Source organism: Papio anubis, chromosome 20 (genome assembly GCF_008728515.1).
Source record: "Papio anubis isolate 15944 chromosome 20, Panubis1.0, whole genome shotgun sequence".
Classification (NCBI taxonomy): Eukaryota; Metazoa; Chordata; class Mammalia; order Primates; family Cercopithecidae; genus Papio; species Papio anubis.
This window is the reverse complement of record NC_044995.1, coordinates 4,862,455-4,890,253: the sequence shown is the minus strand read 5'-3', so window position 1 is coordinate 4,890,253 and position 27,799 is coordinate 4,862,455. Positions and strand designations below refer to the sequence as shown.

The 27,799-nt window shown below is 54.1% G+C and overlaps 3 protein-coding genes across 12 annotated transcripts in view; 2 read left to right on the top strand and 1 right to left on the bottom strand.

The window, feature by feature from the left end:
• Positions 1-1,134: 1,134 nt before the first annotated feature.
• On the bottom strand, positions 1,135-6,659 carry ATF5 (activating transcription factor 5). 2 transcript variants are annotated; one of them, XM_031659192.1, is made up of 3 exons: positions 5,731-6,659; positions 4,084-4,401; positions 1,135-2,655 (listed from the first exon to the last, which is right to left on the bottom strand). In XM_031659192.1, the coding sequence occupies exons 2-3, from the start codon at positions 4,259-4,261 to the stop codon at positions 1,979-1,981; spliced, it is 855 nt and encodes a 284-aa protein (XP_031515052.1). In that variant the 5' UTR covers positions 4,262-4,401; positions 5,731-6,659; the 3' UTR covers positions 1,135-1,978. The 2 variants fall into 2 exon arrangements, with proteins under 2 accessions (XP_031515052.1, XP_009193275.1); XM_009195011.3 differs by lacking the exon at positions 5,731-6,659 and adding an exon at positions 4,698-4,926 and having other exon boundaries at positions 1,136-2,655.
• NUP62 (nucleoporin 62) lies at positions 5,606-27,799 on the top strand. Of its 4 annotated transcripts, none has more exons than XM_003915934.4 (2): positions 5,606-5,714; positions 24,771-27,799. In XM_003915934.4, the coding sequence occupies exon 2, from the start codon at positions 24,848-24,850 to the stop codon at positions 26,411-26,413; it is 1,566 nt and encodes a 521-aa protein (XP_003915983.2). In that variant the 5' UTR covers positions 5,606-5,714; positions 24,771-24,847; the 3' UTR covers positions 26,414-27,799. The 4 variants fall into 4 exon arrangements, with proteins under 4 accessions (XP_003915983.2, XP_003915982.2, XP_003915981.2 ...); XM_003915933.4 differs by having other exon boundaries at positions 5,624-5,781; XM_003915932.4 differs by having other exon boundaries at positions 5,624-5,805.
• Positions 5,705-27,799, top strand: part of IL4I1 (interleukin 4 induced 1) — a 40,835-nt gene continuing 18,740 nt past the window's right edge. For 4 of the 6 annotated variants that reach the window (XM_009195017.4, XM_009195014.4, XM_009195019.4 and 1 more), the window contains exon 1: positions 24,786-24,887. The gene's annotated coding sequence lies outside the window, so the exon portion shown is untranslated. Of the gene's footprint in view, positions 5,806-7,293; positions 7,376-24,785; positions 24,888-27,799 lie in introns of those variants that run through there. The other 2 variants (XM_009195018.4, XM_009195015.3) reach the window with 2 other exon arrangements.

The following is a 27,799-nucleotide window of genomic DNA, read 5'->3' as shown; positions in this document are numbered from 1 at the left end:
CTCAAGTAATTCACTTGGCACAGCCTCCTGGATTACAGGTGCATGGCGCCACTGCGCCAGGACCCCCCACCTTTTTTTTTTTTTTTTTTTTTTTGAGATGCAGAGTCTCATTTGTCAGCCTAGGCTATGTACGGATCTCAGCCCACGCAAGCTCCTACCCCGGGTTCACGCATTCTCCTGCTCCCAGCCTCCCAGAGTAGCTGGGATTCACAGGCGCCAGCCACCACGCCTGCTAGTTTTTTTTGTATTTTTAGTAGAGATGGTTTCACCCTGTGTTAGGCAGGATGGTCTCACCTGACCTCGTGATTCCACTCCATCTCGGCCTCCCAAAGTGCTGGGATTATATGCGGAGCCATCACTCGCCTTTTTTTTTTTTTTTTGAGACAGAGTTTCAATCTTGTTTCCCAAGCTGGAGTGCACATACCCATCTTCGGGCTCACTGCAGCCTGGCTCTAGGCCTGGCAGAGAGTCTCCTACCTCAGCCTCACAAGTTGCCGTGATTACAGGCTGGCACCACCACGCCCAACTAATTTTGTATTTTTAGTAGAGATGGGGTTTCACCTTGTTGGTCAGGCAGGTCTTGAACTCCTGACTTCAGGTGATCCACCCACCTTGGCCTCCCAAAGTGCTGGGATTACAGGCGTAAGCCACAGCACCCGGCCATTTTTTTAAAATTATTTTTTGTAGAGATGAGTTCCGATTATGTTGCCCAGGCTGGTTTCCACCTCCTGGGCTCAAGCAATTCACCTGGCACAGCCTCTCAAAGTGCTGGGATTACAGGCGTGTGCCACTGCGCTCAGCCCCCCACTTTTTTTTTTTTTTTTTTTGAGACAGAGTTTCAATCTTGTTTTCCAGGCTGGAGTGCAATAGCACGATCTCGGCTCACTGCAGCCTCTGTCTCCCAGGCTCAAGAGAGTCTCCTACCTCAGCCTCACAAGTGGCCGTGATTACAGGCTCGCGCCACCACACCCAACTAATTTTGTATTTTTAGTAGAGATGGTGTTTCACCTTGTTGGTCAGGCAGGTCTTGAACTCCTGACCTCAGGTGATCTGCCCACCTCGGCCTCCCAAAGTGCTGGGATTACAAGGTCACCCTCTCCCCAGCTGCTTCTCTCACAAAGACAAGATGCACAGGCCAGAGGAAATGCTTCATTTTATTTTTGCTCATAACGTCCCAAAAAAATCAGTACTCCACCATCCCTCACCTAGACACAGCCCCTCTCCAACACCTTCACAAAACACTGATTTTCTCCCACAGCTAAAATGAACACCCAGTCACCAAGTACAGTCCTGCCCTGCCCCTCCTCCCATTGGCCTGCTCATCTTCCCGCTCCGTAAACCTGGCTGCCTTTAGGCTTCCTCCCTTAGCATAGTGTCCCAAGGTCACCTAGCCTGCTTTTTGCCTGTAGGATATGGGTCCACTTCTCAAAGCCTGCCCTGACTTACATCCTCATTTGCATAGTCCTTCAGCCCTATCCTGTAGCCACTCCACTCACCCCAGACAACCAGCTGCAAGAAACCAGGTTTGAAATTCAAGAGACCAGGTTTCCAAGCTCCCAGCTGCTTCCTGTATTCCCCGTGGGCCTCGGTGCCTTGGATGTTATGTGACGGGCACAGACATTGACTAAGGCCAAACATTTAATGATTTGGAGGAGAGAAGAGGGAAGAAAATCCAGAAATACACAAGAGAGGTGATAAAAGCAGAGAGAGGATAAAAGGATAAAATCAGAGAGGAGTTGGGTGGTTTTGTGGGGAAGAAGGGTTTTTTTTTAATAGAGACAGGGTCTTACTATGTTGCCCAGGCTGGTATTGACCTCCTAGTCTCAAACGATCTTCCTGCCTTGGCCTCCCAAAGTACTGGGATTACAAGCATAAGCCATTGTGCCCGGCCAAGAGAGGGGTATGGAATTAGGTGGAGGCAGGGGGATGATGGAGCCAGAGCTGAAGACCAGCCCCCAGAAGCCACACCCCCGTCCTTCTAGCAGCTACGGGTCCTCTGGCTCCGGGCCTTGTACACCTCGATGAGCAAGTCCTTGACGTACTGGATCTCGCGCTCCACAGACTCTGCCCGTTCCCTCAGCTCGCGATTCCGCGCCTCCAGCCCCTGGCACTCGCCCTCCAGGGCCTCACCCTCTGCCCGCTTCCGCTGGCGGTACCTCAGAGCCGCCGACTTGTTCTGGTCTCTCTTCTTCTGCTTGCGGTCCCCTCGGGTAGTGGCAGGATGTGGGTAGGGGGTCAGGCGAGAAGGTTGAGGTGGAAGAGGAGGAAGGGGCTGCTGTGGCACGGGCAGGGGCGGCATCCCCACCTCCCCCTGCCCAGCCTCATTGCGGCAGTAGATGGCCAGCAAGTCCAGAGTATCCAAGACAGGGGGCTGGGGGAGGTCAAAGGAGGGGAGGGGCAGGGGGAGGGAGGGGCCTGGTGGTGGTGGTGGTGGTGGTGGTGGTGGCGGTGGCGGGGAGGGTGGCGGGAGGAGCGGGGCATCTAGGAAGAAGTCTTCCATCTGTTCCAGCTCCTTCTTGAGGAGGGCGGCCATCGCTTCCAGGTCGGGTGGGGTTGGGGAAGGTTGGGGGAGGGTGCCTGGGGGGAAAGGGGGCTCCAGAGGGAGGAGAGCTGTGAAATCAACTCGCTCAGTCATCCAGTCAGAGAAGCCATCACCTGGGATGAAAGTGGGGAGGGACACAAAATCTCCTGAGTTGCTGGTCTTCTGCCTAGTTGGGTGCTCACTCACATCTCATTCAGGCGCATCTGTTCCATTCATTCAGTAAAACAACTAACCAGTGAATCATCAAACCAGTCAACAAACCAATAAACCAGTGAAGAAACCAATAAACCAGTCAACCAACCAACCAACCATCAACCATCTAACCACCCAGTCAACCAAGCAATCAACCAACTAACTAACCATTCAACCAACCAACCAACCCATCAACCAATCAATCAAGGAATCAGCCAACCAACCAAATAAACCAGTCAACCAATCAATCAACCCATTAATCAACCAATGAACCAGATGACCAAAAACCAACAAATTAGCCAATGAGAGAATCAGTCTTAACCTTTAAGAGGGTCCAGGGGAAAAAAAAATTAAAAAATAAAAAAAGATATAAAAAAAGACAGAACCAGCCAACCAACCAGTGACTCAACCAACAGTCAATTAAGCATTTCTTCAACCATTCCAACATCTCCTTTACTGAGTACTCTGTATCTGTGGTGTCTGTATTTACTCTGTTCTTAAAAGGCAAACTAGATCACATTACACACATAGATACACCTTGTTTCATCTTTACGCATTAATTACTGAAAACCCACGATGTGCCAAGCATTTGGGATACAGTAATGAATAAAATGATTCCTGCCTCCTGAGGGCTTCTGCATATGCAGTTCCCTCCAACTAAAATGCTCTTCCCTTGGATGTTTTCCTGGCTCATTCCTTTCCTTTTTTTTTTTTTTATTTTTTATTTTAAGGGATAAGGTTTCACTCTGTTGCCCAGGCTGCAGTGCAGTGGCATCATCTTGGCTCACTGCAGCCTAGGCCTCCCAGGCTCAAGCGATCCTCCCACCTCAGGCTCCTAAGTAGCTGGGACTACAGGCATGCTCCACCATGCCTGGGTAATTTTTTTTTTTTTCGCTATAGATATGAGGTCTTGCTATGTTGCCCAGGTCCTGAACTCCTGGACTAAAGCAATTCTCCCTCCTCAGCCTCCCACAGTGCTGGGATTACAGGCCACCATGCCTGGCTTCCTTCCCATCCTTTATGCCTCCGTCAACATGTTACCTACTTGCAGGTCTTCTGGCTACCCACTCTGAATTAGGTCCCCTTTGTCATTTTGTAGCTCAGCTGCTAAGTCTTTCTGACTTATTCCAATACACTCTCATTTAATTTGCCTCTGGTCTACTCTCCACAGTGTGAGCTGCTGGAGGGCACAGACCATGTTCTTCTTGTTCCCAGCTGTATCCTCAGCACCTAAAACAGTGCCTGGCACATTGTAGGCACTCAACATTTAATGAATACATGGATGAGTTCTTCCTCCCCCATCTTCCCCTGCCCTCCACTCCCCTCCCCCACCTTCCACCTGCCCTTACCTGCCAGGGGCTCTCCCCCCACTGGAAGCCCGCCCTCCAGGGCTCCCCCAAGGACCTCATAGGGAGCCACGGGGGCAGGGGCAGGGGGGAGTTTCCCATAGTCTACGAGCCATCCCAGCCCGCTAGCTGGGAGCAGGGTCCTGTCCAGCTCCAGCCCCAGCGTGGCCAGGAGTGACATGGCTGTAGCACAGGTGCAGGGCGCTGTAGCACAGGTGCAGGGCACTGATGGCAACAGGAGCGGCTGCACCAGCAGCTGGGACGAGGCTCTGGAGGATGCTCAGCTGGACGAAGACAGGCACCAAGGCGAAAGTGGAAGACCTACACGTGTGAGACAAGAGTGGGTGCGGTCGTGGGGTCAGGAAAGCCTCATCCACCGGCAAAAATCATGGGGAAGCCAAGCCACACCCCCAGGCACGTCCACGGGGCTCCTCCTTCCCCCTTCCAACCACAGTTTATAACTAAGCCTCAGCCTCTCCGAATTCTAAATTTGCCCTTTCTTTACCCAAATCTGAGCCCCACCCACTCCCAAGGGAATTTCTTTAGGTCCTAAGGTAGGACCGATGCCCCACCCTTTCCCCCAATACAGAAACCTAAGGGTCTCCCAGGGGAATTACCTTAGGCCCCTCCCAACCACCTCAGAATATTCCGCTTCATGGAAAAACTCAATTCCAGGGACATTTTCTTCCAGCCACGCCCCTTGTCCTAAAATATTTCCTTTTGGCCCCACTGCCTTCCCAGCTTCCATCCCAAACCAGTGCCCAGGGGAACTGCCCCAGGCCCCAGCCCTTCAGCAATGTTATCCACTCAAATCCCACTCCTCGCTTTGCCACTGCCCCTCCAAGCCCCGCCCCTCATTGTTTATTTAGCTCCGCCCCTCTCCGATTCCCCAGAGGCCCCGCCTCTTTGTCCCATCGAAGCCCCACCCCTCAGCTAAAGGTTGGCTTAGCCCCGCCCCTTCTCACAATGGGCTCACGAAATCCCACCCATCGTGACGACAGTGGTTCTAGCCCCACCCACTTAGAGGGGCTGCCTCTAAGCCCCGCCTTCTCCCCTGTCAATCTAAGCCAGTCCCCGCCTCAGCAGGCGCCTGGTTTAAAAGGAAGAAGTTGGGCTGTGAGCCAGAGCAACGTGGAGCAGGGAGGGTGGAGGAGGGTAGAGGGGGCAGGCAGAGAACGGCTACCCGAACGCCAGCCGTCCACACGCGGCTATGCGCCAAGGGCCAAAGCGCATGCTACGTCTTCCGAGCTGTCCAATTGCTTTACACCTCCGCCTTCTTGGGAATCAGTGCGCATGTGCGGACACTCAGGGCCCGCCGCTCATTCATTATGGGGCACTGGTAGGCTACTGCGCAGGAACAACCAAGCACGCACAGAATCGTTTAGAAAAAGACCACACCCTCCCTTGGAGTGCGCAGGCGCAGCCACACGCCGGCTGACAAACATCGAGTCTCTAGAACTCTCCCACCCGGCTCCGGGCCCAGTGCGCATGCGCAGCCGCTCGCCTTCGGCCCACCGTACCTCTTCTGCGCCTGCGCGACCGTGATTCCCCGCTCGCAGCTCCCCTCCCCCCAGGACTCCCTAAAGAGGGCCACGAGCTGCGAAAGGGCGGGAAAGGCGGTTGGAGAGGGAGAGGTAAGCGGTTACTCACTCCATGGCTGCAGCAAGGAGAGGCGGCGGCGGCCTCGGCTGAAGAAAGAAGGTGGGAGCGGAGAGCGCAGGCGTGGTGAGCGCGGAGACGGGCTGGGGGCACAAAGGGGTCCAGGCTACAGAGCCATGGCCGGGGCTACGCAGGCGGAGGCGGAGAACGCTGTAGTTAGAAGAGACCGTGATCTGAGGACGGGGAATGAGGCGGCCCCGGGGACTGGGGACAGATATATTCCAGGTGGCGCAGCATGGCCCGCCCGGATCCTTCCGCGCCCCGCCCTCGCGGGGCCCCAACTGGGTGGCAGCCCCGTCCCCTCCTCCTGGGGATCAGGGGATCCGACCTCTTCCTTCCCACTCCTAGGGTCCAGGCCCCTCCTCCCTTTTGAGCCGGGGATCCAGCCCTCTCCTCGTAGCTCCGGGGTCTGGTTTCCTCCTAAACTCTGGTTTCTTTCTTTTTCTGCCTGTGAGGTCTGGGCCTGCTTCCTCCTGTGATTTTGTGGATCCAGCCTCATTCTCTTCCCGGAGACCTGCCCCATTTAATTTCTGTTTCCCTTTCCCTGCTTGCAGAATTTCCTGCCAGCCACACTTTTCATGTTTTCATCCCCCAACTGCTGACCCCGAGAAACCCTCGTGGGTTAGAGTCCAGCGTGAGTCACAGCACTCTCCCAAACACAGACCTACCAGGATGGCCTCGGGCAAATAGCTTAAGTTCTCTTGCTTCATTTCCCTATCCGTAAAATAAGAAAAATCAGCTCTCCTGGTGGGTTTATGAAACTCAAGACGGTGTCTGGCAAGCCTTATGCACAGAGTTCAACTCATACGTTCCTGTTCAATTTTTGTGTGTGTGTGTGTGAGATGAAGTCTCTCGGTCTCTGTCGCCCAGGCTGGAGTGCAGTGGCGCGATCTCAGCTCACTGCAGACTCCGCCGAGTTCACACCATTCTTCTGCCTCAGCCTCCCGAGTAGCTAGGATTACAGGCGCCCGCCACCACGCCCGGCTAATTTTTTGTATTTTTAGTAGAGACGGGGTTTCACCTTGTTAGCCAGGATGGTCTCGATCTCCTGACTTCGTGATCGGCCCGCCTCGGCCTCCCAAAGTGCTGGGCTTACAGGCGTGAGCCACCGCGCCCGGCCTCAACATATTTTATTGGGGCCCAGTGTCACTTCTTCCTTCCCCCTTGCAAGAGCCGCAGACATTGGACTGTCTAACTCTTGCTGTCGTTCTTCTGTCTCCCTCATTCCTCTGAAGTGTCTGTTTCCGGCCATCCTCATCTTCCGTTCCAAATGATGGGTGCCCAGGCCCCATCCCCTGGCAGGGATTCAGACATCGAGGCCCCAGCTGCGTCCTTTTCTCCATCCCTTGCCCTTGGCTTCCTTTCAAACAGTCCTTAGCTTCCACGGGATAGGAACTATCTCCCAACCCTGCCAAAAATGGAAGATTTCCGTTTCCCTTTAGTCAGAGGGTAGCCATCTTGCCCCTTCTCATGCACAGGGCCCTCCACCAGCCGAGGTGGATGTCGGTCTTTTCTCTCTTGCAGAAACCCACCTTGTCCCATCCACGTCGGCACATCCCAGCTGGAGTTCAACCTTCATCCCTTCTGTGGCAGTTAGGAGACTGAATCAAGGTCCAGAGAAGGTGGAGGAATCCTGGTATTGAGCGTTTTACACAAGCTTCTTTCTCCTCCCTTGTTGCGGGCAGGAAGCCCTTCTTGGGATCTGACCACCTTCCCTTAGAGCACTTATTGTCCACTTTGCCAGCTTTTGAGCAGCTGCCCTATATTTCCTTGAGCCTGTAGGGGTTGTATTATCACTGAGACAGTATACAGTTGTTCCCTAATGTCCTTTCTGCTCCTTCTGGATGCCTTCAGGATGCCACATCATATTTAGGCAGCTAAGAGCGTAAACTGAGCTTGTCCCATCCGTGGGCCCGCATGTGGCCCAGAATAGCTTTGAATGCAGCCTAATACAAATTCGTAAACTTTCCTAAACCATACGAATTTTTTGCGAGTGTTTTTTTTTTTTCTTTTGAGCTCATCAACTATCATTAGTGTTAAAATGTGTGGCCTAAGACAGTTCTTGCGATGTAGCCCCAGGAAGCCAAATTTTATACATCCTTGGCATAGACTCTGGAGCCAGATTTATGAGTTCAAAACCTGACTGCACCCCTCTTATTAGCTGTGTGACCCTAGCCATTTCCCTTCCCGGTGTCTCGGTTTCCCCTGTGGTACAAGGTGGTGTTAAGAGTACCTGCCTCTGGGCCAGGCACGGTGGCTTACGCCTGTAATCCCACCACCCTGGGAGGCTGAAGTGGGCAGATTGCTTGAGCTCAGGGGTTCGAGACCAGCCTGGGCAACATGGTGAAACCCCGTCTCTACCGAAAATACAAAAAAATAGCTGGGTGTGGTGGTTTGTGCCTGTGGTCCCAGCTACTTGTGAGGCTAAGGCAGGAGGATCACTTGAACCCTGGGGTGGGGCGGAGGTTGCAGTAAGCGGAGATTGTGCCACCACACTCCAGCCTGGGTGACAGAGTGAGACCCTGTCTCAAAAAAAAAAAAAAAAACTGCTTACCTCATAGGGCTGATTAAATGAGTTAATCCACGTCGAGCAGTTAGACTAGTGCCTGGGACACAGTAGGTGCTGCATAAAAGTGGTTATTGTTACTGCTATAATTAAGGTGGATGTGTTCTCATTCCATTGCTGTGCAGTAAGTCCAACTTCCTTCCACTTCTCAGTATAGGTTTTTGAGCAAAAGCAGATGGAATTAAGGGCAGACTGTTGGACAGACTGCCAGTGGTAAGGACGCAGAGACGTGCCCTACCCCACCCCCCACCGGCAGAATCTTCTCCTAAGAAGACCTTCTAGATTATACTTGGGAACTGGGTTTGGTTTGGTTTGGTTTTGAGACAGAGTCTTGCTCTGTCACTCAGGCTGGAGTACAGTGGTATGATCTCGGCTCATTACAACCTCCGCTTTCTGGATTCAAGCAATTCTCCTGCTTTAGCCTCCCGAGTAGCTGGGATTACAGGCGCCCGTCACCCCGCCCGGCTAATTTTTGTATTTTTAGTAGAGACGGGGTTTTGCCAGTTTGGCCAAGCTGGTCTTGAACTCCTGACTTCAGGTGACCCCCTCCCCTTCCTCGGCCTCCCAAAGTGCTGGGATTTACAGGCGTGAGCCACCACACCCAGCCTTAAGCAAGACCTACCTGGTTTTTTTGAGGTTTTGTTTGTTTGTTTTGAGACAGAGTCTCGCTTTGTTGCCCAGGCTGGAGTGCACTGGCACCATCTCAGCTCACTGCAACCACCGCCTCCCAGGTTCAAGCCATTCTCCTGCCTCAGGCTTCCAAGTAGCTGGGAATACAGGTGCGCACCACCACGTCCGGCTAATTTTTGTATTTTTCGTAGAGACGGGGTTTCCCCATGTTGGTCAGGCCGGTCTTGAACTTCTGACCTCGTGATCTGCCCGCCTCAGCCTCCCAAAGTGCTGGGATTACAGGCATGAGCCACTGCGCCCAGCCTAAATAAAATTTTTTATTTTGGAATAATTTTAGATTGACTCGACAGAAAAGTTGCAAAGATAACAGGGAGAATTTCTGTATGCCTCTCACTTGGTTTATCCCATTAACATCTTACATTACTTTGCTGCATTTGTCACAACCAAGGCAACATCAGTATGTTACCATTGGCCAGATGCCATTCTTGACACTGACCACACTTGATTCTGATTTTGGTAGTTGTTCCCTAATGTCCTTTCTGCTCCTTCTGGATGCCTTCAGGATGCCACGTCATATTTAGGCATCACGGCTCCGCAGCCTTCTCTGGCTTGTGACTGGCTTTAGACTTTCCTTGTCCTTCGTGACCCTGACCATTTGGAAAAATGCTGGTTGGGTATTTTATGGAATGTGCTTCCATTTGGTTTTGTCTCATACTTAGACTGGTATTGCAGGATATTGAGAGGATGGCCAGGTAGGATACTTTATTTTTATTTTTTTAAGTAGAGATGGGGGCGGGGTCTCACTCTGTTGCCCAGGCTGGTCTTGAATTCCTGGTTCCTGAGCTCAAGCGATCCTCCTGCCTCACTCTTCCAAAGTGTTAGGATTACAAGCCTGAGCCACTGTGCCTGGGATTTTTTGTTTGTTTTTGTTTTGTTGTGGGTTTTTTTTTAGGGTTTTTTTGGTTTTTTGAGACAGAGTTTCACTCTTGTTGCCCAGGCTGGAGTGCAATGGTGCCATCTTGGCTCACCGCAACCTCTGCCTCCTGGGTTCAAGAGATTTTCCTGCCTCAGCCTCCCGAGTAGCTAGGATTACAGGCATGCATCACCACACGTGGCTAATTTTGTATTTTTAGTAGAGAGGGGGTTTCTCCATGTTGGTCAAGCTGGTCTCAAACTCCCGACCTCAGATGATTTGCCCGCCTCGGCCTCCCAAAGTGCTGGGATTACAGGCGTGAACCACCGCGCATGGCCCAGCCTGGGTAATTTTTAACAACTTGGTCAGTAGGAGAATTGCATTGCTGGCTACGTGCAGTTTATGCTGGCTGCAGAGGTGCCTGGGCAGGGACTCTGCTTCCCCTCCCCACCCCCGCCCCCATCTCAACCCTTTTGCTGTCTCTCTAGCTATTGGGTCCCACCCACTTCAGCCCAGCCAGACTAAGCAGCTGGACTCAGGCTGAGTGGGTGCCAGTTGGCACCCTGAACTCTCCAGCCCCTCCCAGCCTGTTCTAGTTCACAGTGGGTCATCAGTGGTTGCCTGCGACCCTCCTCCCTAGACCTTCGAACCCTGAGTCCCCCCATGTGCACATTGCTGACCCAGACTTATGGCTCCTTCAGGACTCATGTCCTGGCCTCCCCCAGCCTGGAGCTCCCCTTCAACTCCTGAGCTGGGGCTTCAAGCAAGGGTGGGGCTGCTGGGGACTCTTTTTCGGTGCGGAGGGGCCAGGCTTGGGGAGTGAGGCGGTGGTTGCAGGCAGATTGCATCAGCCCTGGCTGTTTGACGGGGAGGGGGAGTTGGGGGATTCTCTGGGGACCCCAGCACACCTGGCAACCGCTCCTGGTTAGCAGAGCCTTGGATAAGGGAGAACTCCAGCACAGCATGAGTAGGGGGGGCATGGAGAGGGAGGGAGATCAGCCACCCATGTAGGACCCTGAGAATCTGGGACTCGGTGCCAAGAAGGGCCCTCAGGTCACAGAGGCTTGTTAGCGGGAGACAAGACTGAGGTCCCGAGAGGTAAGGGAGGTTGTGAAAATCACGCTGCCAGTTAGATGGGACCTCAGCCTCCACCATGCTGCACAGCTTCCAGGGCCCCAGGGCCCATGGTGTAGCCTCTGGGAGGCCTCCAAGCCCCGACCCTCACCTCAGGCCTGCTGCTGCTCACAACTGCCAAACGCTATTGATTCCCGCCTGCACCATGCCGTCACCCTGCTATTGCCGCAACCCCTCAGTGCTTTCCCAATCAGAGTGGCCCTGGCATGATGGAAAAGGCTCCGAGTTTTGCATCAGACAGACCTGGGTTCTGGTCCTGAGCCCAGCACTCAGTTGTAGACTGGAGTGCAGACAGGGCCCTCGTCTGCCTGAGCCTCGGCTGCCTTCTGCAATGTGGGTCAGAGCATGGGCCCTGGCGCCACCCTGCTGGGTTCACACCCCAACTCCACCAGTTCTGTGACCCTCAGCAAGTGGCAGCCTCTCTGTGACTCAGTTTCCCCTCCATAAAATGGGGATGAGATGGTCCATTGCAGCCGGTGGTTTTGAGGATTAAATGTGTACATGTGCGTAAAATACCTAGAGTGGGGCCTAGCATACGGGAAGTGCCCTGTGAGCAACAGTTTCTGCTCGGGTCCGGTGCCGGAGCGCTGTGGAGATGATGTCGGTGAAACCAGCGCCTGCTGGAGCCCAGGTCTCTGCATGATTCTCCTCTGTTCCCGCCACGCCTGCTTCTGCTTTCAGATCTGCCTTGCACAGATGTCTGCCTACGTGACTGCTCCCCCGAACACTTCGAGGGCAAAGTCAGGGCCCTCCTCATTCCCAGAATCGTTCCCCACAACCCCCCGCCCTGTGTTGCTATTTCTGTAGGCATCAATACATTTTCTAATGAGTTGCTCAGCACAGAGGCCAACGAATGTGATACTGAGGTCCCTGAGAGGAGCCAGGGAGGGTAACTGGGTCACGCAGGCCAGGGGTGCCGGGGTTGAAGGTGGGCGTCCTGGCAAACAAGGACAGGTAGGCCAAGGCCAGCTCAGTTGGGGAGAGGATGACGTGGGGGCTGGGAGACAGCACAGGCTGCCACGTGGCCCACAGTCCTCCAGAGCCCCTTCCCTCCCTTGCGCCACTCTTGTCCCTTCAGCAGAAGCAGTCACAGCTCTTACGCAAAAAAAAAGGACACAGCAAACTGATAACAGCTGACACCAGTGTCCTAGAGCCCAGGATGCCGTCACTTACCGCTTAGTGGCCTCGGACAAGACACTGCACTCCCAACCTGTGATCACCTCATCAGTAAAACGGGCACAATTGTAGAACTACCTCGGGGCAGTGTGGAGGGGCAGGGGGTTGACAGGGGAAGAGGCCTGGACCGGTGAACTGCTGACCACCTCGGGTCCATGTCAGGCCCAGAGGGAGGGGTGGCCCCCAGAAGCTCCTGGGCCCCTGAAAGGCACCGGGGCCGCAGCAACACTGGCAGCGCTCGCTGCTGGTGCTGAGCTGCTGGTTTCACAGGAGAAGCTAGAAATCCAGATTTTTTTTTTCTGTGACATCCAAGTTTTAAAGGTAGGCAAGTAATTCAGAAAAACCTGGAAAACCCCAGCAAACCACAAGTGTGGACAGGACTCAGGCCGCTGGCCCTCTGTGACTTCCCCTCCCCACAGCTGTCATCCTCTCTGCCCGTAGCAGAGGGCAAAAGGAAACCCAGCCCTCATTCTAAGAGTCTCCGAGGACTGGGGCTAGACCCCTCTGTGCTGGACTTTAGAAGCAGTGAGACAGAGCAGGGCCTCGTTCCAACACAGCCCTGTCCCATGTGAAGTAGAGGAGGACAGTGTTTCTGGGGAGCAGAGGAGGCGGTCTAGAGAATCCTTCCTGAGGGTCAGGATGCCTGCTGAAAGCGGGGCTAGTGTCTTACTCTCTTCCTAGCCGGCCGTCCACGCCCCCAGCCAGAGGCCAGCAGGAACACATTACTCATTGCCGCAGGAAGACTGTCCCCCACAGGGACCCGCAGGGCACCTCAATAAGGAGGTGTTTGGACTAACTTTAGGAGTTGGGCTGTCAGGGGCAAGCCCATGATGTGGATCTATTTGACCTAGAGCCCGGAGAAGCAAAGGGAGCCAGTGCCGGGGTTAGTTGAGAAACAGCCAGCAGCTCTGAGCCAGGGGGTGTTTGGTTGTTTCTGTGGTTTGGACATGGTGTTGTCTGTGTTGAGGCGTGATTCAGGAGTGGGCTTGTCTTGGTCCCTCGTGGTCGTGGTGGCCTGGCCTGGGGTTGGTGTTCTGGAAAGTTTGTCCAGCAAGAGAGCACAGGGCCCTGCTGTTGGGGCTGCTTTCTCGCAGCAAATGCGCTCATCCTGCCAAGATGGAAGGGTGAGCCGCCACCGCTGCGTCCAGAGGAGCCTGCTCCTGCATTCGGTTGGCCCAGGACGTGTGGTTCCTACAGGGTCACTAGGGCACAGAGGAGAGTACCTGGGCTTGAGCCCAGCCAGCACTCATAGGATGGATGGTCATGGTAGGAGCTGCAGCGAGAGAGGCGGAGGCGGGGAGCCACAGTGGGAGGGCCTCACGAGACCCCCTAGGTGCCCCCTCAACGGGCACGGGTGTACCCCCCATGGAGAGTTTTGAGGTCAGTGGCCATCAGAGCGCCAGGCCTTCGCCCAGTTTGATACAGACTCCTTTGCCCTCTTCCTGACCTACCACAGAGCAGGAATGGATGGGGGTTGGTGAGCAGCGGACGCCCCTCTCTTCCCTGCAGGAGCCTCAGGCCCTCATCTGCAGCTGGGGCGGGCGGATCATCCTGAATTGGATTTGAGAGTGAAGCCCAGGCTAGTCTGGAAGGTCATGGAGATGGCCCAGAAAGTCTCTGGAGAATGGGAAGGGGGACTGGATGAGTCAGGGGATGGTGGTGGTGGTGGCTGCAGTGGGGAGCGAGGCTCGGTGTGGTTAGGAGCTCAGCTGTGGGGCCAGACGCCTGGGCCAGCCCTTACTGGCTATGGGACTTGATGCAGGTGATTTCAGTCCTCTCACCTTTTTCAGTTTGCTCATTTATAAGTGGGAACCATGATAGTTTCCCCTCACCACATTGCCGGGGAAAGTTAAGTGAGTGAGAAATGCCACGAAATATGGGTATGGAGATGGCCGCCGAGACGGGAAGGTTCTGTATTTTGTTCCAGTTCTGAAAATGAAAGCCACCCTGCCCCCATCCTCTGGCTGCCTTCACCTGGTTCCCAGAGAAACCTCCATAGCAACCGTCTCCACCACAGCCCGGCCTGGGCCCTTCCCTCCTTCCCCCACCAACAGCTGTCCCCGGGGAAGCTGATGTTGACAAGAGGAGGGGCTGCGGAGGGGGCACAGGTGTGCGGTGTGCGCCGTTCCTCCCCCGCCACACACGCCTGTCCACTGCCTTCAGAGTCCCTCAGCCCTCATGCCTCAGTCCCTCTCCAGGCCTTGGTGTCCTGTGCCTGCACCACCGACCAGAGCGTTTCAGCTCTAGGCTCTTCCCCAGCCTGTTCTCAACCAGCATTACCGGCCACCCCAAGGAGGGCATGGGCCTGCCCTTAGAAACTCTGCCCAAGCCATTGCCCTCGGGCTAAAATCAGCTCTGAGCCTGATGTCTGTCTGCCTCCACAGCCTCACTGTGGCCTCTCAACCCCTTCCCAGCGCCCCCTGGTTGGTTGGTTGAGTGGCTTTATTGAGATACTGTATAATCCATATGCGTTTATCAAAGTGTCCAACTTAGTGGCTTTAGTACACTGACAGAGTTGTGCAGCCATCACCACAATTTTAGAACATTTTCATCACCCTAAAAAGAAACTCCTGGGCCGGGCGCGGTGGCTCACCCCTGTAATCCCAGCACTTTGGGAGACCGAGGTGGGCGGATCTCGAGGTCAAGAGATTGAGACCATTCTGGCCAACATGGTGAAACCCCGTCTCTACTAAAAATACAAAAGTTAGCTGGGTGTGCTGGAATGTGCCTGTAATCCCAGCTACTTGGGAGGCTGAGGCAGGAGAATAACTTGAAACCAGGAGGCGGAGGTTGCAATAAGCTGAGATCGTGCCACTACACTCCAGCCTGGTGACAGAGCGAGATTCTGTCTCAGGAAAAAAAAAAAAAGCCAGCGTGGTGACACACACCTGTAATCCCAGCTATTAGGGAGGCTGAGGTGGGAGGCCCACTGGAACCCGGGAGGTCAAGGCTGTGGGCTGTGATTGCCACCACTGCACTTCAGCCTGGGAGACAGAGTGAGACCCTGTCTTAGAAAAAAAAAAAATTTAATGCAGTTAGGTAGAGGGGAAAAAAATCTTTCAATACAAGGGAAAGAAATAAAAGTTCTTGGCCAAAAAGGAAGAAGCGTTGGCACCAGAGTATTCCTCAGATCTCTTCCAGTCCTGTTATTCATATTAAGAGCAGTGGTTCTAGAATCTTCATTAAAGTCTCTCTCTGGCAGTTTCCTGACTTTTCCGGGGTTGTCTTAGCTCATTCATTTTTCCTGTGGGGAAAATTGCTGTTGCTGGCACCACCTGAGCTCCTTTGGTAGCTTCTGGGCCTGGGGAGTGGAAAGGAGAAAGTAATTGCTAATTAGCCGTGAAGTGACTTCAAGGGAAAGAAGGGGAGAAGGTTGAGAACCAGTGAATCCAGGAATCATTTAGCTACTGCCTTGAGGCCGTCCTGTGTAGCAAGTGGCAGAGGCAGGATTTTGGTACCCTGGGCAAGTCGGCCCCCTCCGAGGGCCTTGGTTTCTTCATCTACCCGGGTGAGGAGAATAAACCTGCTTAAAATGATTTCCAGGATACATAAAGAAAGAACAGTAGAGAACAGTGCATCTAGCAGGCTGCCTTTTGTATGCAGGTGGGGATAGTACAAACCACGCTTTTGCTTAAATGCACAGCAAGTCGCTGCAAAGACTTGCAATAGCAACCTATCTCCAGGGGGCAGGGCTGGGTGGCTGTGGGACTCAGGGAAGACAGGCCACAGTATTCCCTTTTGTACCTGAGCTAGAACAATGTGAACATACTACCTGTTCACAAAATGAGTGTGTTTGTTTTTTGTTTTTTGAGACCGAGTTTCACTCTTGTCGCCCAGGCTGGAGTGCAGTGTTGCGATCTCGGCTCACTGCAACCTCCGCCTCCCGGGTTCAAGTGATTCTCCTGCCTCAGCCTCCTGAGTAGCTGGGATTACAGGCGTGCACCACCACACCTAGCTAATTTTGTAATTTTTTTTTAGTAGAGATGGAGTTTCTCCATGTTGGTCAGGCTGGTCTCAAACTCCCCACCTCAGGTGATACGCCCCGGTCCCCGGCCTCCCAAAGTGCTGGGATTACAGGTATGAGCCACTGTACCCGGCCTAGTTTTTACTTTTTTAAATACCCACCAATGTCACTGGGTTGTGGCGGGGTGGTGCGGCCTCCTGGGTAGTGAGCACACAGGAACATTTAGGCCTTGAAACATTAAACATCTGAACATGCAGTAAAAGTTCCAGTGACAGTCTGGGGAAAAGACAGCCTGGCCCGTCACAGCTTCTCCCCTTGCGGAGCTGACAGACACACAGCTATACACGCCCAGTTCCTTTGTCTCCACACAGGTCCTTCATGCAAGCCGGTTATGCCTGTAGGTTGAAAGGCATCAGGGAGGAAAATGGGACCAGAATGCCAGGTGGCCTAAGGAGGAGAGAGAGGACAGTTGAAAACCCACAGTTATCCCCGTCCCCTCCTCCCTCCCTGCTGTTGCGGACACCTGGTTCTGTGGAGGAGAGGTGGCCTTTTGGTGGAGGTGAGCGTAGGGGTGGGAGACAGGAGCTGAATTCCACGCCACAGAGTTGGCTTAGAAAAGCAACCCCCACTGGACATGGTGGCTCACGCCTGTAATGCTGGCGCTTTGGGAGGCAGAGGTGGGAGGATGGCCTCAGCCCAGGAGTTGGAGACCAGCCTGGGCAACATAGTGAGACCCCATCTCTACAAAAATTCAAAAATTAGCTGGGCATGGTGGCGTATGCCTGTAGTCCCAGCTAATGGGAGGCTAGGGCAGGAGGATCATTTGATCCCAGAAAGTGGAGGCTGCAGTGAGCCATGATTATACCACTGCACTGGATGACAGAGTGAGACTGTCTCAGACAGAAAGAAAAAGGAAAGCAGACCCTCTCCATGCCTCTGGGTTTTTGTTTGTTTGTTTTGTGTGTGTGTGTGTGTTTTAGAGCCTCGCTTTGTCGCCCAGGCTGGAGTGCAGTGGTGCGATCTCGGCTCACTGCAACCTCCATCTCAGCCTCTCAAGTAACTGGGATTACAGGCATGTGCCACCACACTTGGCTAATTTTTGTATTTTTAGTAGAGACGGGGTTTCACGGTGTTGGTCAGGCTGGTCTCAAACTCCTGACCTCAGGTAATCCACCCACCTCAGCCTCCCAGAGTACTGGGATTACAGGCGTGAGCCACCGCGCCCGGCCTGCTCTGTTTTCTACTAATGGGGTTGGCCATACCCCAGGCAGGGTAATTATGTAAGAGAGCGGGACAGGGAAGCCCAGGCCACACCCCCAGCTCCTGCCAGGTGACTGCAACAGTCTCCTCAGTCCTCCCACACAGTCTCGGTGAGTCTTTCCAAACATAACCCAGACCCTGACCCACTGGAGCCCACCCATGGCCTCATGCTCCCAAGGCGCTCGTTGGCCTGGACCGCTTGAGTGTCTGCCTTGGCTAAGGTGCACTTAGGAAGTTGTCAGTCACTTGACTTCAGTTCTTGAAGAGCAGACTTGGAGCTGATCTTCAGGGTTTAGGTGGACTTTCTTTGACACCAAGAAAAGAGGAACTGATTCAGGAGACAGTTAAGAAGCAGAGTAGTTAGACTTGTGGAGTTTGCAGACGGAGAATCCCAGCACTAGCACTCATGGAGATGGTCCTGGTCAGAGGTCCCCATGGGAGGGCAAGTGAGGGAAGGCAGTGTCTGAGGATGGCATCCGAGCCTCAGCTGGAATCAAATTTCCCTGGGCCCAGCCTGTCTCTGATTTCCCCTTGTTTCTCTCCTCTCCACTGCCTTCACTCTCTGCTCTCTTCTCCCCTGTTCTGGTCTCTCTGGTTCCCCCAAATCTGAAACTGCGAATTCCATGGGGAAAGGGGAGGTCCTGCAGAGACAGCTCCGTGCCGCCTCCTGCCTCCTTCCTGCGTCTGGGCTCTGTGTTGTCCGCAGTGCCACCAGGTGGCTGTCAGCCGAATGCCATGGGCCTTTGTTCAGGTGCCTCCCGGAACTTTTTTATTTGTTTGAGACAGGATCTCCCTCTGTCGCCCAGGCTGGAGTATGGTGGCGTGATCACAGCTCACCACAGCCTCAAACTCCTGGGCTCAAGTCATCCTCGCACTTCTGTCTGGGATCACAGGCACACACCACCATGCCAGGCTAATTTTTGTATTTTTAGTAGAGACGACGAGGTTTCACCATGTTGACCAGGCTGGTCTCGAACTCCTGACCTCAGGCAATCCACCCACCTCAGCCTCCCAAAGTGCTGAGATTACAGATGTGAGCCACCACACTTGGCCAACACTTAATTGTAACATCTTTTCCTCAGTGAAATCCTCCCGTCCCAGACACAATGTCAAGACTTGGCCCCGGAAAGCTCTGGTTTCCCATAGTGGGGCTGCTGTTTGCTGGGTGGTCTTGGGGAGTCTGCACTTGTTTCCCACCCAGGAAGGGCTCCGTGTGCTGCAGCACAGCGCTCCTGGCACAGTACCAGTTACACAGTAGGTCCTTAGTAAATGGTTGTTACTGAGTCCGTACTGTGTACCAGGCACTGCTCCAGGTGCTGCAGATGCAGCAGGGAACAAACGGAAATCTGGCCCGGTGGAGCCGACACCATCCCCACCGTTAGCCTTCCTCTGTGTTCAGAGGCGACCTTGTCCTTCCCTCCCACCGTAGATGGCCTGTCATGGCTGGGTGTCAGTGGCAATCCACCCACACATATCCACAGCCCTGGCAGGGTTGCCTCAGCACCAGGGCATGTCTGGATTTTCAGAGTCACATCTCACTTTCCTTTCTGTACCAGCCACCTTGGTCTCCATACACAAGGGCAGACCTGCCCTTGACCCCAGCCCCTTTCTCAACCCCAGCTCTGCTCTGTGTATTCCCATCCACCTATCTAGATTTCATTCTGTTCTTTCTCCATCTTCCCTCAACCTATCCCCATTAGTTTCTAGTGGCTGCTGTAACAAGTCATCACAAATGTAGTGGTTTAAAGCAACACGAATGTATTCTCACAGTGCTGGGGGTCCGGAGTCTAAATGGGTGCCTGGTGCGTGGTTCCTTCGGGAGACTAGGAGAGAGGCTCTGTCCTTCTCCAGCTCTAGAGGCTGAAGCTGCCTGTGTTCCTTGGCTTGTGGCCCCCTCATCTTCAAAGCCAGCAGCACAGCATCTGTCAGTCCATTCCTCCATAGGCACATCTCCCTCTGACTCCTCTCCTGCCTCCCTGAAAGACCCTTATGGTCACCTGGGGCTCACATGGATAAGCCAGGATAACCTCCTTATCGTCATCACATCTGCAGAGTTCCTTTGCCATGTAAGGTCACATTGACAGGTCCTGGATGCGGGTGTGGGCATGTTTGCGGGCCATTTTTCTGTCTTACCCCTACACACACACACACGCACACACACACACCATATCCTTCCTAATTCTTCCTTTCCTTTTGGTCCAAAGCTGAGGTCTCCTGTATTCTTTCCCAGGCACAGACTGCTGTCCCAGGCATCTAAAAGGGGTTGGGGGCTGGGCACAGTGGCTCACACCTATAATCACAGCACTTTGGGAGGCCAAGGTGGATCACCTGAGGTCAGGAGTTCACAACCAGCCTGGCCAACATGGTGAAACCCCATCTCTACTAAAAATACAGAAATTAGCTGGGTGTGGTGGTGGGCGCCGGTAATCCCAGCTACTTGGGAGGCTGAGGTGGGAGAATTGCTTGAACCCGGGAGGCGGAGGTTGTAGTGAGCCAAGATCGCACCACTGCACTCCAGCCTGAGTGACAGAGTGAGACTCTGTCTCAAAAAAACAAAGAAACTGGGACGTGGAGTGGCACAAGAATCACAGATGGAGGTAAGGTGGTAGAGCTGACTGAAGGCTGGGGTGACAGCAAAGAACCCTGGTTCTCACAGGTGGGGGTGGGATGTACCCACCTGAATTCAGATGATTCTGCATCTGATCCCAGGCGGGTCTTCCTCCAGGTCCCCAGGGCTGTGAAGGTGCCTGTGTTGTTTAAACCCAAGGGTAAATGTTGGGGCAGGCAGAAAGGGAAGGGACTGGCGGCTCTGCCAGCACTTCCCTTGGTGACCTCAAGGCAGCGCTTCTCTGGAGCTGTGTCCTGCCTGGGTGAACTACAGATGGTCACAGCCACCCAGCCCTGAGCACAGGCCCAGGCATACCCTCCTCCTTTCCCTAGAGATGCACCATTCCCTCAGTTTGGGTTCCTCCCTGCTTCCCCCACCACCGCCAGCACCATCGGCTTCTTTGGTAAGGGAACTCTCCCCTTTGACAAATGTGGTAATTCCAGGATCAGAGCTCGTAATACTTTGCATTTGTGAGAAACTTCCCAAGTTCTAGTATTTGTGGCTTTTTTTTGTTGTTTTTTGCCTCAAACTCCTGGGCTTAAGCAATCCTCCCGCCTTGGCCTCCGAAAGTGCTGGGATTACAGGCATGAGCCATCATGCCTGGCCTGTCACTGTTAACCTGGACAGACCCTGTGGTCTTGGTGCACGCTTTGCTAACTGGGAACAGACCCTGTGGTTTTGGTGTGAATTTAACACTTTGCTCAAATTGTGATGCTGTCCTCTCTGTCTGAGTCCCAGTTCGGGACTTGGGCTCTTGGCCTGGACCTTCTCCCAGTCTTCTCTAAGCCACCTGGCCTCCAGCCTCTACCCCTGCAGTTCATCCCCCACACCCATAAAGTCCCCTGTGGCTCCCTCAACATCATGCCCGAACCGTTAGCATGGTATGTATGGCTCTGCCGAATTCTCCCGCCCATCACGTGGCCCTGAGTCCACCCTCTGGCTCAGTCCTCCGGCTCAGTGATGAACTAAGACTCACAGAGCTCGGCAAAGCTTTCTACTCACAGTCACGGTCACGGTTTATTATGGAGAAATGAAGCAGACCGAAAACAGCAAAGGGGAGAGATGCAGAAGCTCCGAGAGAGACCAGGCACGAGCTTCCAGCTCTCCTCTCCAGGTAGAGAGTTCTGTGGACAGCGCTCAGTTCTGCCAGCAACCGTGTGCAGTAACACTTACGGAGTGTTGGCGGCCCGGGTTGTGAGGAGGAGCAGTTCTGTAGGCATGGAGCACCTGTGTGGCTAAACTGAGGTCTGCTTTCTCCAGCCCCTCCAGAGGTTGTGCTGATACCGTATGACCCAAAGCCCCCACTGTAGGTCACAGCGTTAACATGGACTCCCTAGAGTGGCCTGAGGCTCCAGGTAAACAAAGACGGTCTTACCTGGCAGGACATTTCAAAAACATAGAGATTCTCTCAGAGCTGGTCAAGGGCGATTTTCTCTCTTTGGAATGTGCAGATTTGAACAGCTCATGCTTGGCAAATCAGTCCTTCACACATAAACATCTCCCTTCCGAAGCACCAAATCACTTAGCACCCAGAGGCATGTCTGCTGTGTCAGCCTCCCTGTCTTCCCGTAGGCCTTTCCTCCTGCCTGGACAGCTCCTCTCCCCTCCCCATCCTTTCCCTGGCTGATGCTACATCTGCAACACTCAGCTCCTCGCTGGAACCTGCTCCCACAGCATGTAACCCATCCCTGATCCCTGATTATAGAGCTGACATTTGACTCTGGCTGCCTCGAGGGCAGGGGCCATGGCTTAGCTAACCACTCTGGGCTTCACTTTCTCATTTGTAAAATGGATCTGCCCCAAAGTTTGCTTTTAGGAAACAGTGAGTAATGATATATCTAACTTTTTTTTTTTTTTTTCAGATGGGGTCTCAGTGTTTTGCCCAGGCTGGAGTGCAGTGGCACAATCACTGCAGCCTCCACCTCCCTGGGCTCCAGTGATCCTCCCATCTCAGCCAACTCATTTTTGTATTTTTTTTGTAGAGACAGGATCTCGCTATATTGGCCAGGCTGTTTTTGAGTTCCTGAGTTCAAGCAATCCTCCCACCTCAGCCTCCCAAAGTGCTGGGATTATAGGCGTCAGCCACTGCGCCTGGCCATATTACATCTAAACTGCATGGATCAGAGCTGGATCTGTATGGGTTCACCATTGTGAATAGATCCCTGGCACCTGAAGTATTAGAAACCAACGAGGCACTTAATAAATGGTGAACTGTTGGCTGGGCGTGGTGGCTTACGCCTATAATCCCAGCACTTTGGGGGGCTGAGGCAGGTGGATCACCTGAGGCTGGGAGTTTGAGACCAGCCTGACCAACATGCAGAAACCCCGTCTCTATTAAAAATACAAAATTAGCTGGGTGTGGTGGCATGTGCCTGTAATCCCAGCTACTCGGAGGCTGAGGCAGGAGAATTGCTTGAACCCAGGAAGCGGAGGTTGCAGTGAGCCAAGATCGTGCCATTCCACTCCAGCCTGGGCAACGGAGCGAGACTCCCGTCTCAAAAAAAAAAAAAAAAAATGGTGAACCGTTAAGCCAGACAAGTCCCCACAGAAGATTGTTTTCCTTGTAGTTTTTTCATAGTTGCAAAGAGCTTTTTATAAATGCTCTTCTTGGAAATTTTAGCTATAACTTATTAATAGCAAAAGCTTTTTTAAGCTGAGTTTTTGAGAACTGAGATGTGTAGGTGTAGCTGCTCAGATGCCTTTAGCTGCCAGTAACAACACACCGACTTGAGGTGGCTCAGCAGTGAGGACTTTCGTTCTGTCCCACAACGGGAGGAATGGATGCAGGCCGGGCTGGGCCCCGACAGTCCTGGGGGCTCAGGCACTTGCCGTGGCCTGTTGAAGAGGCCTTTCTCAGAATCCCCCAGGAGAGCTTTATGAAAATGCCAGGGCCAGCATCCTAGCCCTGGAGAGACTGGCTTCGTGGAGCTGGCAGCCTTCGGTGTTTTGAATGCTCCGGTCAGTGCTGATGGGCGCCCATTGAGATCTGCTGGCTTGGACAAGGCAGAGCGCATGCAGCTGGCCCTGGGGTCATCTCCCCAGACTTGCTTGGCTGTGTGGAGGAGGAGGAGCAGATGAAACAAAAATTAGGGGCCTGTGGAAGGCAGAAGGGTGCAGTGGAAGGGGTGGGGGTAGTGAGGTAGGTTTCCTCTTCCTCAAGCTAGAAGGGGATTTCCTGAGGACAGACACCAAGCAATTTAAAAACTGGCCTGGAGAGAGGGAAGAGGAAACAGACGTCGTGGGTGTTTCTCTGGGCCAGGCACTTGGCTTCTCAGTCATGACTTTGTTTGTTCTGTTTGTTTGTTTTTTAGACAGGGCCTCCCTCTTTCTGTTTCCGGCTTTTAGAGCTGCTTCTGCCTTCCCTGGCTCCTGGCTTTCTCCCGTCTTCAGGTTCCAAAGCGCATCACTCCAGTCTGCTCTTGCCACCACAAGCTTTCTTCCCTCTCCAGTCAGTCAAACCCATCTTCTAAGTATGCTTCTGATCATCTGGAGGGCTCTCACCTATAGTCCTAGCACTTTGGGAGGACAAAGAGGGAGGATCGCTTGAGCCCAGGAGTTCAAGACCAGGGCAACAGAGTGAAATCCCGTTCCTACAAAAAATAAAAAAGATTAGCCGGGCATGGTGGCATGTACCTGTAGTCCCAGCTACTTTGGGAGGCTGAGGTGGAAGGATCGCTTGGGCCCCGGAGCTTGAGGCTGCAGTGAGTTGTGATATGTCACTGCATTCCAGCTGGTATGACAGAGCAAAACCCTTTCCCAAAAGAAAAAAAACACCCCTATCCAGCACTCCCTCTCACCCTTTCCTCACCATCCTGCTGATAGATGGCACCACTTGGAGATTTTTCGGTTAGACGTTACCAACATCAAGCCAGTTTGGACTGAAGGGAAATGTTTGGCCCATGGGGCTTCTCGGGGGCTCTTTATCTGTTCCCCACCCCATCCATCTCTGGTGGGGCTCATGGTCTCCGGTGATGTCCCAGTGTCTGCAGGTGGTTGAGAAGGTGTCCAAGGGAGGCCCAGGTGCAATCCCCTGCACCACACTTAGAGGCGAAGGAGGCAGCTGCCTTCCGAGCATGGAGAAAATCCCAGGGGAGGCTCTGATTACCTGGCTCAGGTCTCAGTTTATCCTCGAGCCAGTCACTGTGGCCAGGGGCATCTGTGCTCTGAGCACATGGGTTTCAGACCCTCCCCTGAGTTAGGAGGGGCACGTCCTCTCCTGCTCTTAGAGAGTACAGGTGTGGGCCTGGGGGACCTTCAGCAGCCCAGACCCTGCCATCCAGCCTGGGTTCCCTGCCCCATCTCTCTCTCTCAGGTCCAGAGAGGCCCTCAGGGTGGCAAGAGCTGATCCGCTCACACCCCGCTAGAGTCAGCCAGGGAACCTTACTGGGCCCCACGCTGGGAGCAGGTCCTACAGCTGTTCTTCTGTGTCCTAGTCCCGCTTGTGGCAGTGCCTCAAATCTGATCTCCTCGGGCTGAAGTGGGTCCAAGGTCCTGTTCTCCCACCTCATCCTCCAGAGTGGGAACTTTCCACTGTGCTGAATGTGGCCATGCACGTCCCTAGCACCCCGGCTGCTCGTACCTGACCCCTGGAGCGTGCATTTGTGCTTCTGGATCCTTCTCGATGTAGCAGAGTCTGGTTTAGGTTACACAGGACGAAGGGGGGTTGCTGCATGGTATCATAATCCCATCCCACCACCCTCCAAACCAGCCGTGCCCAGTCATGCCACTGGGCTTGCCTTTCCAAAACTGCCATCTGACAGTGTCACTTCCTTTGCTTTAGAAATCTTCCCGAGGTCGCAGACGCCAGCGGATTTGCTTTGGGAGCCAGAGTAGCTGCTGCCACCAGAGTCCAGAGCCATGAGCGGGTTTAATTTTGGAGGCACTGGGGCCCCTACAGGTGGGTTCACATTTGGCACTGCAAAGACAGCGACAACCACACCTGCTACAGGGTTTTCTTTCTCCACCTCTGGCACTGGAGGGTTTAATTTTGGGGCTCCCTCCCAACCAACCACAAGTACCCCTTCCACCGGCCTGTTCTCACTCGCCACTCAGACTCCGGCCACACAGACAACAGGCTTCACTTTTGGAACAGCAACTCTTGCCTCGGGGGGAACTGGATTTTCTTTGGGGATCGGTGCTTCAAAGCTCAACTTGAGCAACACAGCTGCCACCCCAGCCATGGCAAACCCCAGTGGCTTTGGGCTGGGCAGCAGCAACCTCACTAATGCCATATCGAGCACTGTCACCTCCAGCCAGGGCACAGCACCCACTGGCTTTGTGTTTGGCCCCTCCACCACCTCTGTGGCTCCAGCCACCACATCTGGAGGCTTCTCATTCTCTGGTGGAAGCACGGCCCAGCCCTCCGGTTTCAACATTGGCTCAGCGGGGAATTCAGCCCAGCCCACGGCACCTGCCACTCTGCCCTTTACCCCGGCCACGCCAGCAGCCACCACAGCAGGCGTCACGCAGCCAGCTGCTCCCACAGCCACAGCCACCACCACCGGTACTGGGCCCACCCTCTTTGCATCAATAGCAACCGCTCCAACCTCGTCTGCCACCACCGGACTCTCCCTCTGTACCCCTGCGACCACCGCGGGAGCCCCCGCTGCTGGGACACAGGGCTTCAGCTTAAAGGCACCTGGAGCAGCTTCGGGCGCCTCCACAGCAACATCCACCACTGCCACCGCCGCGGCCACCAGCAGCAGCAGCAGCACCACCGGCTTTGCCTTGAATTTAAAACCACTGGCGCCAGCTGGGATCCCCAGCAATACGGCAGCCGCTGTGACTGCTCCACCTGGCCCTGGTGCAACTGCAGGGGCGGCCGCCGGCTCCGCCATGACCTACGCGCAGCTGGAGAGCCTGATCAACAAATGGAGCCTGGAGCTAGAGGACCAGGAGCGGCACTTCCTCCAGCAGGCCACCCAGGTCAACGCCTGGGACCGCACGCTGATCGAGAACGGGGAGAAGATCACCAGCCTGCACCGCGAGGTGGAGAAAGTGAAGCTGGACCAGAAGAGGCTGGACCAGGAGCTCGACTTCATCCTGTCCCAGCAGAAGGAGCTGGAAGACCTGCTGAGCCCGCTGGAGGAGTTGGTAAAGGAGCAGAGCGGAACCATCTACCTGCAGCACGCGGATGAGGAGCGCGAGAAAACCTACAAGCTGGCCGAGAACATCGACGCGCAGCTCAAGCGCATGGCCCAGGACCTCAAGGACATCATCGAGCACCTGAATACGTCCGGGGCCCCCGCCGACACCAGCGACCCGCTGCAGCAGATCTGCAAGATCCTCAACGCGCACATGGGCTCGCTGCAGTGGATCGACCAGAACTCGGCCCTGCTGCAGAGGAAGGTGGAGGAGGTGACCAAGGTGTGCGAGGGCCGGCGCAAGGAGCAGGAGCGCAGCTTCCGCATCACCTTCGACTGAGCGACAGCAGCTCCGGGGCCTGCGGGTCCCCTGGGAGTTCCATGCGGGGAACGCGCCCTGTTGTTTGGTTTGGGGTTGTGGCAAGATACATGTTTCTTTCTTTCACGTGACTGCCCTTGAGACAATTGCTGTGTGCTTTGCCTTTTTCCATGTAGGAAGTACTCAGAGCCCTCTGCCCAGGCAGCAGCCTCATGGGTGTGGCTTCTGTGGCTTTTATTTGAGTGTCTTTGGCCCCTTTCCAGCCACTGCGACCGCCCACCTCATCCTGGCTCGACCTGGTGATGGAGACGCAGTGGTCGGGGTCGCGGGGACAGCCACTCTCTCCAAAGCGTAGTCATAGGTGTCATGAAAAAATACCAAATGTAAGAGAACCTCCAAAGCCTGCAGGACGCAGTGGCTCACTCCTGTAATCTCAGCAATTTGGGTGGCTGAGGCAGGCCGATCACTTGAGGTCAGGAGTTCAAGACCAGCCTGACCAACATGGTGAAACCCCGTGTCTACTAAAAATACAAAAATTAGCCAGGTGTGGTGGGTGCCTGTGATCTCAGCTACTCGGGAGGCTGAGGCAGGAGAATCACTTGAACCTGGGAGATGTTGCAGTGAGCCAGGATCACACCACTGCACTCCAGCCTGGCAACAGAGACTCTGTCTCAAAAAAAAAAGCGTCCCAGGAGACAGCAGCCTAAGTTTTGGAGTAGGAGGTGTGTGCTTGTGAAAGCTAACCACCAAGACAAAGCACAGTGTGAATAGAACAAACAGCGGGATCGAGAATTTCACAGAAGACGGGTCAGCTGAGGGGCCTACACACAGGGTGTTGAACCACAGATGGGAGCCAAGAGGCCTGCCTTTTGCCTGGCCCAGGCTTACCCCCAGGCTTACCCCCACCTCTGGGCCTCACCTCCTCCAGGAAGCCTTCCCAGCTACCCAAAGCTCAGGTGGCCTTCTTGCAGGTCCCCATAGCACCCTGAGCCTGTACCTTGGGTAACACTTGCTATGCTGTCCTGTGCTAGCCGTTTGCGTCCGTCTCGCTGTTAAATTGTGAGCTCCCACGGGCAGAGACCCACTGTTGTTCCCCTGTACGTCCCCAACCCAGTCCAACAAATGTGACTGGGACATTTGTTAAATGAAAGAACAATGAAGCCCGGCGTAACAACAGTCCACAGAAATAGCCACAGCTGCCAGTGGTGGCCACGGACATGGCTCGGAACTTCCTGGCACCAGAGTGACTCTAGTCAGTTACAGTAAAATCCACTGTGTGTGGAAGGCAGAAGCCAGCAGTTGTATCCCAAGTGTCTTTTGTATTTGTCTTTATCCTTTGCTACATTCTCTGAAATACCTATTACTGTATGTTGCTTTTCTAAATAAATGTATTGTGAAACCAAAAAA